Source organism: Crocodylus porosus, unplaced genomic scaffold, assembly GCF_001723895.1.
Source record: "Crocodylus porosus isolate Cpor-Errol unplaced genomic scaffold, CroPor_comp1, whole genome shotgun sequence".
Lineage (NCBI taxonomy): Eukaryota > Metazoa > Chordata > Crocodylia > Crocodylidae > Crocodylus > Crocodylus porosus.
Genome location: NW_017728947.1, coordinates 80,580,866 through 80,594,925, shown reverse-complemented (window position 1 = coordinate 80,594,925; position 14,060 = coordinate 80,580,866). Strand labels below are relative to the sequence as shown.

At 44.2% G+C, this 14,060-nt stretch overlaps 1 protein-coding gene across 1 annotated transcript in view; it reads left to right on the top strand.

The window, feature by feature from the left end:
• STON2 (stonin 2) overlaps positions 1-14,060 on the top strand; it is a 171,563-nt gene that overhangs the window by 22,636 nt on the left and 134,867 nt on the right. Inside the window, exons 3-4 of the mRNA XM_019551141.1 lie at positions 18-284; positions 12,395-12,592. Of these exons, the coding sequence (XP_019406686.1) occupies positions 18-284; positions 12,395-12,592 (465 nt within the window). The remainder of the gene's footprint in view (positions 1-17; positions 285-12,394; positions 12,593-14,060) is intronic.

Here is a 14,060-nt window from a genome sequence, read left to right as displayed (position 1 = left end):
TTGTGTTCCTACTTTAGGCAGCAATGAAGAGCCTCTGGAAAGACGTTTTTCTTCCTCAGACACCTCCTCAGAAGATAACCATAATGTGGATGGAGAGTTTCAGGACCTCCTGCAGAGCGAGCTGAGTGATGTATTGGAGAAACCCCAGGTGGAGGACTCTGCATCAGCATCTGTACTTGAGAACCATGAGTCTCCCAAATCAGAGCTGCCTTCATCCATCAATTCCTGGGTTCAGTTTGATGATGCACCATGGACCAACACTTTACCAGTTCACACACACATGGGTGAGAGCTGCATAAAAAATACATTACAGTAATACATCAGGTGGTACCTGTGGTCTGCATAAATTCTTCTAAGACATTTTTCTTACTCTTCTGATCCTTCAAACCGCTCCTGATGAAACTGCTTATCACAGCTTTATTTGAACAGTTTTACAGAATGTTTCAAATGGGGTTTACAACTTGTCTCTCTCCTTTTCCTTTGTAACAGCTACTTACTGTTTTATGTATTTTAATAGGAATTGGCCACTTAGGACACATGGTTCTGGGTTTAATGAACCCATAGGTTTAAAAGCAATGGAGACCTGGTGTTTTTCCTTCATTTTCGAATGGGTTAACTAGTTTCCATGGTCAGTTTAGCTCACTGGCAAGGTGTTGGGAGGAATAATTTGTTTTAGGAAATAATTTAGGGAGGAATAATATGTTTTAGGTATTTTTAGGGAAGAGGGAGGATTCGTGTCCACTGAGAAATGGGTTAAGGGTCCGCAATTTCAGTTCACTTCATGTCTAGTAGGTAACTAAACAGCTGCATAATAATTCTGGCCCACGCTTGTTCCAGGATGACCTGAAAGTGAGAGACTTCATGATGAAGCTGCTGTTTTTTCTAGCATTTTCTGATGCCTTATCCTAATCCCCATATGTTTTTGCCAACTCTCCCTTTGCTGGGCAGTCTTAGGTTGAGAAAGCAGTGTTCTGCAACTTCTATTGTTACACCTCTAATATGAAATTACCAGCTGCCAGGAATGCTAATTAAGAGATGGCTGTTAAAGGTCAAATGCCTTAGCACTGGTTCTAAAAAATCTAGATTCTTTACCTTCCAGCATTTCTCCAAGATCCAAGACAACACATGACAATTTCTCCTGCCACTTACTTCAAACTACTCTGCCAATCCAGCTTGGGGATGGGGAGGGAGAAGCATTCAGTTTTAGAAGGTAGTGGGATGGATTCAGAACTGGAGCATGTGTTGGTGTGGAAGTTAGGAGAATAGTGGACGAGGTTTCAATAAAGTCTGCAGTGTTCTCTGGCATACTCTGAGTCATGGTTGTAAGAGTAGAGAACTGGGCTGTCTAAAGAATTAAAGCAAGTTACAACTACAAAACCCTATCAACATCAAGCAGCTTGTTCTTCATATCATATGACCCTGGATCACGAGCAGAAAATTTGGCCTGTCCATCATCTAGTGACCCTGCCCCCTAGTGGTTCAGTTCTGAAAGCACTCTGGGACCCAACTCAAGCTTCTTAGCATTCATCATTCCTCCCCATATCCCAGCCTGATCTCACTGCATCCTGTGGGCTTAAGGAGATGATTTTCATGATGCACCTGTTGCAAGATGCAAGCCCAGAGGTGATTGGGAAAAGGGATTGTCTGTGTCAGAACCTTGCTGCTACAATTGCCATGTGCGTAGACATAGCTAAATATGATCAGTCTTCCCTACAGGAGTGCTTAGACAGATCTGAGCAATGGGGACAGATCTTGCATCCCAGAAAAGGTGGAGTTGGCTTGTGCCCTCAATTCTCTAATGTTTCTTTGTGCCTCCTCGAGTTCTTGATTCACTACCATTCTGCTGCACCAAGCAGTCATTTGTCAAGCACTGAATAAATGTAATGTGAAAGGCCTGACTGTATCAAAATTGGTTCTGCTAGAGAAGTGGGAGCTGCTGGCATAGTTGTTATGGGCCTGCAGATCTGGTTCTAATGGGGGCTTTCCCACGTGTACTAGTGTTGAGGTCCTGGATCAATAGGCATCTCAGGGTCCTGGGTGTGAAGGAAACTTTGGTGTTTGGAGGCTAATGGGGTAGAAAAGAAAGCAAATGGTATGGCTTGGGGCTCTAGCAATAACTAGCCTAGTAATGCTGCTTCCTAGTGCTGCACATAGTGTCTTGGAAGTCACAAAAGGAGCAGAAGCCAGCCAAGACTTTGAGATGATAAAAGTGTGTTCTTTATATTGTAAGTTCTTACTGATTTCTTTTTAAGTCTGCACTAGAGACTTTGAACTCGACGCTCAGCTGCTGTAAATCAGTGCTCGGCTCCATTGACTTTCAGCTCTGTCCATCTTTGGGCTTTGTCCAGCATCCCCTTAGACTTTCTTCCCACTACAGTGTCACTGACCTGTCTTCTGCCTTTTTCCAGTCTTCTGCCTCTCTCTGGACATTCTACCTGGGTTCTTTTGACCCAGGAAAGCATGTGGACATATCCTCATCTCTCCCTTCCAATGGAAAAAGATGATGTTATAGCCCTATTCCTTTTTTTTTTTTTTTTTAGAAGGCATTGCAGCTGGAAACTGGCTGTAGGTGCCCCTAGTTATCCTTTAAGGGCCATCACACATTAACAGGAGCTGTTTCCAAGAAGTCATGGCTAACACAGAAAGGAAAAGGTGCTGCTACTTAAGCACCCTGAGAGCTAGAGAGGAAGAGTACTTTTGGTTGCCACTGAAAAGCATGGAAAGAGAGAAAAGGGCTTTGAAATGTTGTGGGGGCCCCAATCTTTTAGGCCTTTCCTACCTCCTTCAGTTACTTAAAGACTTCAAAAAGTGTCAGAGAATATAGATTGGCAACCAAAAACATTACATATGTTTGGAGCAGTTGACAGAATCTATGGCTCCCCATGTCTTCAGGGCACTAAGCATCCAGCAATCACTTCAGGGTACAACTTCAGTCCTCTTCTGTTAATCATGGCTCCTGAATGCCTAGCAAAAGCCACTGGACAAAGCTCCCTTTAACCTTTTGCTGGGCATGAGACTGCACCCTCTCCTCCAATATAAAGATGTATTCTAAGTCATCAGTGTCCTTTCAACCTCTAGTCTCAATCATTGCAATGTACCCTTACATGCTCTGACTCTGAAAGCCATTCAAGAACTGCAGTTGGTCCATCAGTGTGCAGTCTGCCTTCTAGGGCAGAAACTGAAGAGAGAACATTGTACTAGTGCTCCTCTTCTTTGTCCACCTCAAAGAGTCAATTCTGATCTTTAAAACCCTTATTTCTGGGCCAGGACTGCTCTCCCTTTCTGTGCTCCACCTGATAGACACCTGGAACACTGCAGTTTCCATTTTCTGATGCCACACTCTTGGAACGGGATGGAGGACAGTGGAGGATGTTTCTTCATGTAGAGCTTTCTCATCTGGAGGAATCTCTACAGTCAGAAGCTGTGATAGGGACTAATTCATGTACGGGTTACATTTTGAGTGTGTGTATTTGTAGGTCTTCTCTCCCCCCCCCCCCCCAAAAAAAAAAAATAGCTGTATGCAAGAGACTCTCCATGACAACCATCCTCCAGTAACCTACTTGGTGTAGCAATTAATGGGCACAGTGTGCAGCAGAATTTTAGCATTGCAGAGATTTTAAAGGCTTGTCTATACCATAGCTTATACCTAGAGAAGACAGCTAAGTGCTCCTCCTCCTTCCCTCCCTCCCCCCACCAAAGCTGAATCCACAGGTACACTCCAGACCTGAAAGATAGCCAGTGAGGCTGCTCTCATCCCCAACACCCACCCTTGAGCTCTCAACCTTCAGAGGATCTCAGAGCAGATTTTGGAGAAAAGCTAGAGCAGCCACACTGGTAAACTTCAGTGTGTGTATGCAGAGCATGGGCAGGGTGTACACTGGCCTACCTTGCTGGGGCCTGCTGCTGCAGAGGTATAAACAAGCCTTTGGCTTGGAAAGGGAAGGGGTGCTTGCAAGAGATGCTGTGGTGTTGGTTTTATTAATTTCCTGCCGCTAACTTTTCAGATTAGGAAAGACAGTGATTGGCTACAGCCTGGGAGAGCATAAGAAAATTCCCTAGCTTAAACACAGGCTGTCAGTAGCGAGAGTGCTGTGGGGAGGAAAGAGCTGCTTGAACTCTTATTTCCTGTGTAGCCACTATAGGAAGCAGTGTCCTGCAGGCTCAGCACCCTGATCATGTTTCTCTAAGCGCTCTTAAACTGTTATGAAATAGTCCATCTCTGTCTCCAGAATGGAGTGGTTGCAGAGCTCACTAGATGATTACCCAGCATAACAAGTTGGCTGAAAACATGTTTTGAAAACTGCTTACAAAATTGCATTTTAAAGGCTCCTTATGAGAGAGGGCAGGATAGGCCATGAGAAAAAGGGAAAGCAATATTGTTCTGGCTTTTTCAGTGCAACAGTATTATTTGTTTGTTTGGCCCCATACTGTCCACCCAGCAGTAGAGTCCCTCTCTTGAGATGCTTCTATTTTAAGAATAACAAAGAAACACATTAGACTCATCCTAGGAATCAGTAGGCTTGTCAGATTCAAAAGAAGTAATGATAGGGACTTGGCACACTAGGGAAGGGGCAGGCATGAGATGCACACGCTTAAGGGTGAGGATATGCACAGGGAGTGGAGCAAGAGGAAAAAATGGTCATTGAAATGCACATTATTGGTGAGCAAGAGAGAGACTTGTGGGAAATCAGCAGGAATCTGGGTTTTCCATTTCCCAAGGAAAAGTGGGGGAAAATGTGGACTTTTCCCTTTTAACTAAGAAGAGTACCTATTTTTCATTTCAACAGAGAAACACTTGGATTTCCCACTTCTGCAAAGAGCTCTCTGCAGGCTGGCAGAGTTCCAGTCTGCAAGGGGCTGGGGGGAATGGGAGGTGGATGGTCAGGCAGAGGAGTGTCATGTGCATGTGTGCGCTTACACATGCACGTGGCTGCCTGGTAGCTTGGAGAGCAGCTCCTGCAGGTAAGTTGTGGGGGGGTGGGGCAGGAATTGAGGCTCCCATAGTGAGGGAGGGAGGGGGTTGGGCAGGGCTGGGTCCAGAATGTGCAGCTGCAGGGTCCAGGCAGGGAGTGGGATGAAGCCATGGGCAGCTCAGGGACTGGCTCTGCTGCTGCATGCACTCCCAGGGGAGCATGTGTCCCCCAGATCTGTGCACAGGGCAGGCTGCCCGTTGCAGGCTTCAGCTGCCCGTTGCAGGCCTGTGGGACCCAGCACAGCAGGGCAGGAAAGCTACTTGCCACTGCAAGCCCCATGCCACCCTGACAAGGCAGCCCCTACTGCTCCAGGTCCCGCCCAATGGGCCACGGAGGCCCCAGGGAGAGGGCAGCAGGGCAGGAAGCCCTGGCCCTGCAGCCACCAGCCTGCATACGCATCCCCCACCACCACCACAGGCTTTTCTCCTGTCGTGCTGCTCATGCAGGAGAGGGAGCCAGGCTCTTCTCTCTGCTCTGCCACAGCAGCTGCCGCCTCCTGTGTGTGGCAGTTGGGGCTTGGGCACTGTTGCGGGGACAGGGGGCTGGAGACCTGGGTCCCTGACCCCATAGCCCTGACAGCTGGGGCCCCCTCTGGCAGGGCTGTGGGGAGCCAGGGCCTGTGGGTGGGGAGTGAGGGGCCTGGATCTGCATCCTGGTGAGCAAAGGGGCAGGGGGAGCTCTGATATTCCATGATAAATAAAACCCAGAATCAAATACCAAAAGTTATAGGTACTTCAAATTTGTTGTTATAGTGACTGAGGCACCAGTAAGGTTCCCGAGTGCTTTAAAATTGTAATGTCAATAAAAGATTGTGTTAAATTGATATAAGGGCATTCCATTTTAATTGTGGATTTTAGGTTTTTGGATTTTTTTTAAATCGGTGAACATGCTTTTTTATAAGAGAGTTTGTGCTTTTTAAACAGAAAACCAGAATACCTGAAAATGAGTAAGAGGAAACAAGGCCCATTCTCTAGTTAAGACAGTCATTAAGAAGCTCTAAGACAAGCCTAACAATTGAAATACAACCAGGAAAAGGAACAACATGCATTGTGAGCCTCATAATAAAGGTTGTGTTGATTTGGGGCACTGTCAAGAAAACTTCTTCCTGCTGCATTGATTGTGACATGCCACACACCAGGCAAAAGCTCATGGTTTCTAGCGGTCAAAATGCTTCTGTTTTCCAAATCTGTTGGTGGATGACCATCTGCCACCAGGTCATGTAGATTATTTCCTGAGAAGTTAGCCTATTTTATTCAAACTTCCTTTAAACACAGTCCTGTTTAAAGAAGTAGCATGTTCTGTTGATTTCCTCTTCCTATATCCTCCTTTTGCTGGAAAGAGAAGGAATTTGATTTTTCTCATAATTACTCTGTGGCTGACCAAAACCCCTAAAGCTAGGAGTGAGACCATAAGAAGTCATGACAGCTGAACCACCCAAATACTTCTATGACAGAATGGTGTTGTGACATGTAAATAATCATAAATGGCATGTTACTTAATGTTTTTATGTCACATAGAAGGCCCCCAGTTAGCAAGTTCCCTCTCAGACGTCCCCTTGGCGAGAGCTCTGCTCTTGAATTCAACAAAGCATTCAACAAAACATAGAAATTAGAACTAGAAAAGACTGATGACATCATCTGACCCGAGCTCCTCCCTGGAGCTTTGTTTAGTTCTAAATGGCTCAAAACACTTGGACTTATACCATATTCCTGGCTGTCTGGTCCACAGGAAAGCAAATTTTTTCATGCTGTGCTACCTGTAAGCCATAGTAGGATGTGAGCTAAGAAGAAAATAGTAGCTTAAAACAAAATAAGATTCAAAGATATTAAAATTAAGGAAAAGAAAAGGTACCAGCTGCTACTAGAGGAAAAGGAAGCTGTTGCCAAGTCTGAGTTACTAGAATTCATCATGGGCATGGTAGAGCCAGCCTCAATAACCCTCTCTAGAGAATGGATCCTTTAGGCTGTGCATCTGTAAAACTACAATACAGTTTACTAGGAAAAGTGCCTTGGGAAAGCAAGAAGGTATGTGAAAAAGGGGGGCTGGGGGGATTTAAGTCTCTGATTGCAGAAATAATGAATTGATTATCCGTACCCAATGCCTGACATTGGGTGGGGCTGTCCAACTGACGGCCTGTGGGCCATGGGTAGCTCATGACAGATTAAGTTGTGACCCCAGGCTTGTACCCAATCACCATACCTCCATCACTCCCTGGGCTGCAATAGCAGCCAGATTCTCTGGGTTTTCCCTCCCTCCTCCAGTTTTTGCTGCCCTGTGGCAGTACTGAGGTGGAGTGGAGCCCTTGGTGCATGGGGCAGTGGTAGAGGGCATCTGTGCAGTGTGTGACCCAGGGGGAAGGGGCTGCATAGCTTTCCCTACTGGTGCAGCCTTCAGGGCATTCAGCCCTTGGCCACTTAAAAGCTGAACAGCCTGACATAAGATATGCATTGCAAGGATGTTTCCAGTATAAGGCTTGCAGTGGGAGCAATTGCTAGGCACTCCCTCAACTGAACGATCTGATGTCATTAAGGATCTGATTCCAAGGAAAGCTTCCTTCATTTTGGATTTTGTTTAATGAGCAGTTGCAAGAAGCTGGAAAGCAGCAAGGTTTTCCATAGAAAAGCTGAAGTTTCTTTTGAAGTGAACAGTTACAAATCACTTTATTTGCATTGATGTGAAACTGCAAGAAGTTGGACTTAATGTTTAAGCGATATAGTCCACTTTGTATCATTAGGTAGAAGCTTGCTTCATGGATTCTGAGTTTTAATGCTGAGAAATAAGATTGAAGAGTTTCTCTTTCAGATCCAGGGAAATGGACCACAACAGCTATTAAGAAATGAGCTTTTCCACCAGGACTGTTGTAGCATAGGAGCCCATGTGGGCACTTTCTTCCAAACTAAACATCTCTTTATCCAGAATAATAAAATAATAATGTGCTTTCCAAGTAGAGTGTTAAGGAATAGAATCGCTTTGTTCATGCAGTGAGGCAGTTTGCTCCATCTTCCTTCGTAGACAAATCCTAATCCTACAGAATATGGATGTGCAACAGGCAGCCCATGGCCTGCACGCAGCCCATGAGGGGTTAAATTGTGGCCTCTAGGCCACCCAGCCACCACTCACTTCATCACCCCAGGAGTGGAGGGGAGGTTGCACCCAGCTTCCATGGTCTGTGCCTGCTGCAGAGGGTGGTGCAATGTAGCATAGAGAGCTCAGGGTGAGTCTGTGGCATGCAGCATAGCAGTGGAAAGGAGCATCCACGTGGAGTCATTCCAGTGAAGTGGGAGGTGCATGCATGGGCACATGCAACAGCAGTGTGAGGGGTGCACAGTGCAGCAGGTGGTGGTGCACACTTGGGGCTCATGACCCCCTCTGGTACAGCCCACAAGGCACGTGACCCTTGATAGTGTGACCTAAGGGGTGTGTGGCCTCAGCCACTTTCATGTTGGATGTAGAATCCTGAATTGGCAAATGTGGCAGTATTTGAATTATGAAATATTGTTTCTTTATGCTTACAGGATTTTTTTTCATATTTCTAAATCCAATCTCTTTCTCTTGAGTTGTTGTTTTTTTTCAACTCTTAGTTTATCCTATGGTATTTGAGTAAAATTATGTGCATCTTCTAAGATCAATGTACACATCATCCTTAGCAGAGCTTCTCTCCTGCCAGTTGTCTAGGCCCCTTATGAAGCTCAAGTCCTAAAAACCTGTCAGCTATGACTGAGTAAAACATTCTGTTCCTGTCAAAATAACTTAAAATGAAGTTTTAAGGCTGGCTTCCCAGATACTTCCTGCCAAATTAAACAAAAGAGTAAAGAAGAGAGAGCATTGACAGACGTAATTATACACCTGTCACCTTTCTTTTCTGACCAGCTTCTGGTGTGAAAAGTTTTATCACTAGCCATTAGCCAAGCAGGCTAAGTACCACCGTAGTTTATTGCTACATCACTTAAACACAGTTGTCAAATCAGTCATGTGCAATGGGGAGCTTAGATTTCCTGATTTTCAACTTCTCAGTGACAGAGCTCTATCCAAAATGCTGTCACGTGTGTATATATACAAAAGTAGACTGGAATCCACCCATGAAAAGACAACAATGCAGATGCACACAAGAAATATGGAGGCAGTCTGATCAGAAGGGAGCCACGGAAAAACAAGGAACCCAGGTTTTTTTTCAGAACCTACCAAAAGCACAGCAGCGTCCCACAGTGAGCAGCACCATTTCTGCTTTCTCTTATTTTTGCCTTTAAGCCACTCAGCACCGGGGGAGGATCTGTGCATGTTGCTCATTGGCCAAGAGGCAAAAACTGCAGCAAAACTAAGAGCAGAAATGGCGCCATTCTCTGTGGGACATGGCCATGCTCTTAGCAGGTTGCAGAAAAACAGATTCTTGTGTTTTTTTAAATGGAGATTTTCTGCTTTTTTTTTCTTCCCCCACAGAAAACTAGGATCCCTGCTGATCAGGCAAAGTAGAGATATAGCCTGGACAGTCTATTCATCCTTGCCTCAAGATGTATTCTCTTTAGTAAGAAATATATTTTCTGCACACCAACAATCAATAATATTCTGGAGATTACAAGCGTATGGATAAATCCCCCTTCTGATTTATTTGCTATTCTCATCCAATGTACAAGCCAATGTAATGCGAGTTGAACCTGCATATGGGATAGGGCCCCAGACTTCACAGATAATGCCCCAAATTTCCTAGTGTAGAAATTGGGATGCCATAGATTTCTCAATTAAGTTGGAAGTCAGGGTTTATAGTCACCATGCATCTGTTGATGTTTCTTTTTCCTTCAGTCATGAGGGTACTGAATTGTTATGATTATAAATTGACCTTTATTCCCCTAAGAAGAACCATAAAAAAATTGCACTTAATGTAATATTCAGTATCAGCCTATTATCAGGCCCCCAACAACTGAGCTATAAGACTAATGTGTGTGTAGAATATTACCACCTTCAGGGAAGACACTGTTTTTCTTAAAATTGAACTTCCTACTGTTCCAGTCCCCACCTGAAAATTTGTGTTCAATGTATCATTGGAACATTACAGTAATGACTTGAAAAGCAGTAGCTGGATCAAGAATAAAATTAAATTGGAGGAAACAGGTGATCCTAATTAGGAAATCAGAAAATGATGCTGTAAAAAAAATCTTGCTGAGCTGATGAAAAATATGCAGATCTGGCACAATGTACTCAGTACTGTTGCAAGTAGTGATGCATCATCTGTGTTAATCTCTTTCTGTGAAGACACATGCAGTGTTCTGAGGGCACCCCCTTCCTAACCACAAGCAGTTCTTTGGAACAGCAGAGGAAGAGAATCATGTCCTAGAAAACCCAGAACAGATGTTATACCAAACCCAGTGTATTATGGAACGGGATTTTAGAAATTTAGTCAGTGCTATGTGGATGCCCATGTGATGCTGAAATAAGCATTAATGTTAAGAGTTATGTTTCTCAGTAATGAATCTCTTTGCACTGTGTCTAGTTATTCCCAACATTCTCATATGCAGATGCAATTTTAAAATTATATTTATTTGGAGCTTCTCCATGCCCTACAAACCAGATTTAGTTTAATTCTAAATTAAATTCTAACAGGATTGTGGACAAAACATGCACAATGTATTTTTGCTGGAGATGAGTTCAGGAAGATGTAATTAATTCCAGATTAAGTTTGTGCTGGGGCTAATGTTTGGCAATGAAATCTGGCAAATTAGTACAGTAAGACTTTGGCCTCAAAACCTGGTGCAATCAGTTTAGACTGCAATTTCTCTACTGTGCAGGCTGCATCTAACCATATCAGATGTACAGGCCCATTTCTGGCTTGTGTCATCAAGCCAGTTTTGTTTCTTTTTTCAGACTGTCATTTCCCTGCTGCACTCACCCAATTGGATTGCTGCATTCAAGTGGGCAGCATGGCCTGGGATTGCTTGATTAAATAATATAATACCAGAGTGATCTAGGGCATTCACTATTCTGTCTGACAGGAATTTGGAACTTGGCAGTTACAACAGGAATAAAACTTGAGTTTTACTGCTCCAAAAATCCCAGGCCTCGGCTCTTTGAGCTACAGTAAAAACCTCCTTCACCTTTTAGCAGTATAAGGTTTAGGACACACAGTTGAACAGTTCTGATTTTATCCAGTACACGCAATGAATTGTTTTATATAACAGTGACATGCAATTTTATGTGTGTGTATATGTGTTTATATATATATGTGTGTGTATATATATATATATATATGTGTGTATATGTGTATATATATAATATAACAGTGGGATAACTCTTACTTTTGTGGAGATTAGGCCTGTGTTTATGAGGGGGGGGCAGTAGTAATACTCTGATTTAATACATTTTTGAAGTAGTTATGGCCTTCTGCTGATGAGGCAGGAAGAATTACTAATGTAATTATGTCTATATATTTATCAAATGCCTGTTCAGGATGGTATACAAGTGTTACTCTTGTTGTAGTCGTAGAGATCACTATTGTGGTAAGTGGCTCCTGTGAGGAATTACTAGGCAGCATGATAGCAAACGATGAGCCAAAGTAAAACAGAAGAACTTTTCAACCCATGTGTCAACAGTTCACAGGACAGAATGAAAGCAGATTTGGTATCTATTTAAGTTGCATTACATGAGACATGTTGAGGGAAGAAAGCTTGCATGTGGCCAAAGCATTTTCATGATTTAAAACGATCTCAGGACAGACCTACTTACTCCTGTTATGGTCATGCTAGTGGTCTGCAATATGGACATGTTGGATCTCAGTTCTAAAGTGGCAAAATGCTGAACTGTTCCTCATCCCAAAATATAATGCTTAGTCCTGGAATCAGCTGCCTATGTTACTCTCACGTGTTCAGGGAGTTTTACTATTTTTAAAGCTGGGCAACTCTCCAATTTGAAAACCAGGGAGTGAAATGAAAATCATGAACTACTAACTCAAGCTAAAGCCAAGCCTACTCCAAGCTCCCCACCAAAGCTATATAAAGGATAGTATACCTCCTTCTGTTCTAGCCACGAGCATCTGCCCATAGTCCAGCCATTCCATGTCAGCCTCGGTGAATAGACCTTCATATTGTGCCAATGCCTGCTTGCATCTTGAGCAGAAGCAGACAGCCATGTTGAATTGTACACAGTCCCAGGAGGATCTTAGGATGAGAAGAAATAGGTTTAGGCTGACTGGCACATTTGTTTATGCAACAAACCAGGACATAATCCCCTGATCTCTAGAGACAAAGGGGATGAATGGTGTTAACCTGCTATTACCATGCCCTTCCCCCTCTGCTAATAGATTAGTGGTCTATCATGCCATCTGTAGCCCAAAGAGCCTTAAAGGCCATTCATTTTGTCACTTCTCTCACCCGTCTGTCACTGTAAGAGTCTCTCACAGTGCACTAATCTTTCTTTTTGTTTTACACACCTAGCTTCTCCATCGAAAGCACCCAGCTGGACAACTCCCTCCTCAGATTCTTCCGAGAGACAACCTCTTGCTTCTGAGAGCAGCTGGACAACCAACTCGGAGGATACGAGCAGCCCAAGCATTGCACCATCCTATACAGATCTGCAGTCAATAAATACAGAGGAGGTGACCAGCGGTAGGACTTCTGCAGCAGACTCAGCTGGTAAGATCAAAAGTACTTCAAACTTGTTTCTCTTTCTTGTTGGTTCCAGTCAAATCCACCAGCATTGAATCTTTGCAGAACTGAGTTTGGGTCCAGATTAATCAAACTCCACTGCTGTTTTGATCTAGAATTTTGGTTTGGTCCACTATTGAGGGTATGCCTACGCTGCAGAGTGTACCTGAGGCCAGGTTTCTGGATATGCTAAACCCACATGATAGCATTGACTTGGCAGAGCTACACACACCCAGGTGACCAAACTCCAGTGTAGACACACAAGGGGGGTTAGGTAGGATGGAATTCAAGAGATTTCCCACAAACTTCCAAGCTTTTAGTTTAAGCTTATTTCTTGCATCTGAATAGTGGTTATGCTTATGTTTGATGTGGTCTGAGGTGCAGATCCCTGAGACCTGTGGAGAGTTGAGCAATGCCAGGCTAGAGGTGATTTGTACCTCAAAGGAACGTTGTCGGTCCTCAAGGAAGTGCAGGAGGAGACAATCCCATTGCACATAAAAGGGGGCAAAGGGGCCAAGAAGCCCTTGTGTCTGAACAGGAAAGTCCAGGAAAACCTAAGGGCAAAGAAAGAGGGATACAGGCTGTGGAGACAAGGGGTAGCTATCAAGGAGGAATATACCTCCCTGGCTTGCACTTGCAGGGAATCAGTTAGGAAGGCCAAAGCAGGATTAGAATTTAGGCTGGTGACAAAAATTAAGGACAACAAAAAGTCCTTCAGGTATATAGGGAGCAAAAGGAAGGCACAGGATAGCATAGGACCCCTACAGGACAAACTAGGGCAATTGGTGACAGAGGTGGGGACAAAGCTGAGCTCTTCAATGAGTTCTGTGCGTCTGTATTCCTAGATGCATACCAAGACAAATCTCCCATTTGAACCGTTGATAGACAGAGGAGGGACACCAGCCCGCCAGCTGTTAGCCCAAGCTTAGTGAAGGGGAACTTGGAGGGGCTGGATGTGTTCAAATCAGCGGACCCAGATGAACTTCATCCAAGGGTGCTGAAGGAATTGGCCAGTGTTATAGGAGAGCCAGTGGTCCGGGTGTTCGAGCACTCATAGTGCTCCGGTCAGGTCCCAGAGGACTGGAAAAGAGCCAATGTGGTCCCTATCTTCAAGAAGGGGAGGAGAGAGGAATCTATAGGCCAGTTAGTTTCACCTCTATCCTTGGGAAAACTCTGAAAAAAATCATTAAGGATCACATTTGTGGGAGCCCAGCAGGGGAAATAACACTGAAAGGAAATCAGCACAGGTTCATTGCAGGTAGATTCTGCCTGACTAACCTTGTTTCTTTTTATGGTCAGGTCGCAAAATGCTTATACGCAGGAGTCGAAGTAGATGTCATCTACCTAGACTTTAAGAAGCCTTTGATATGGTATCTCATTCTGTTCTCGTAAATAAACTGACAGGCTGTGATGTAGATGATTACACAGTCAGGTAGGTGGCAAATTGGCTTAGGGG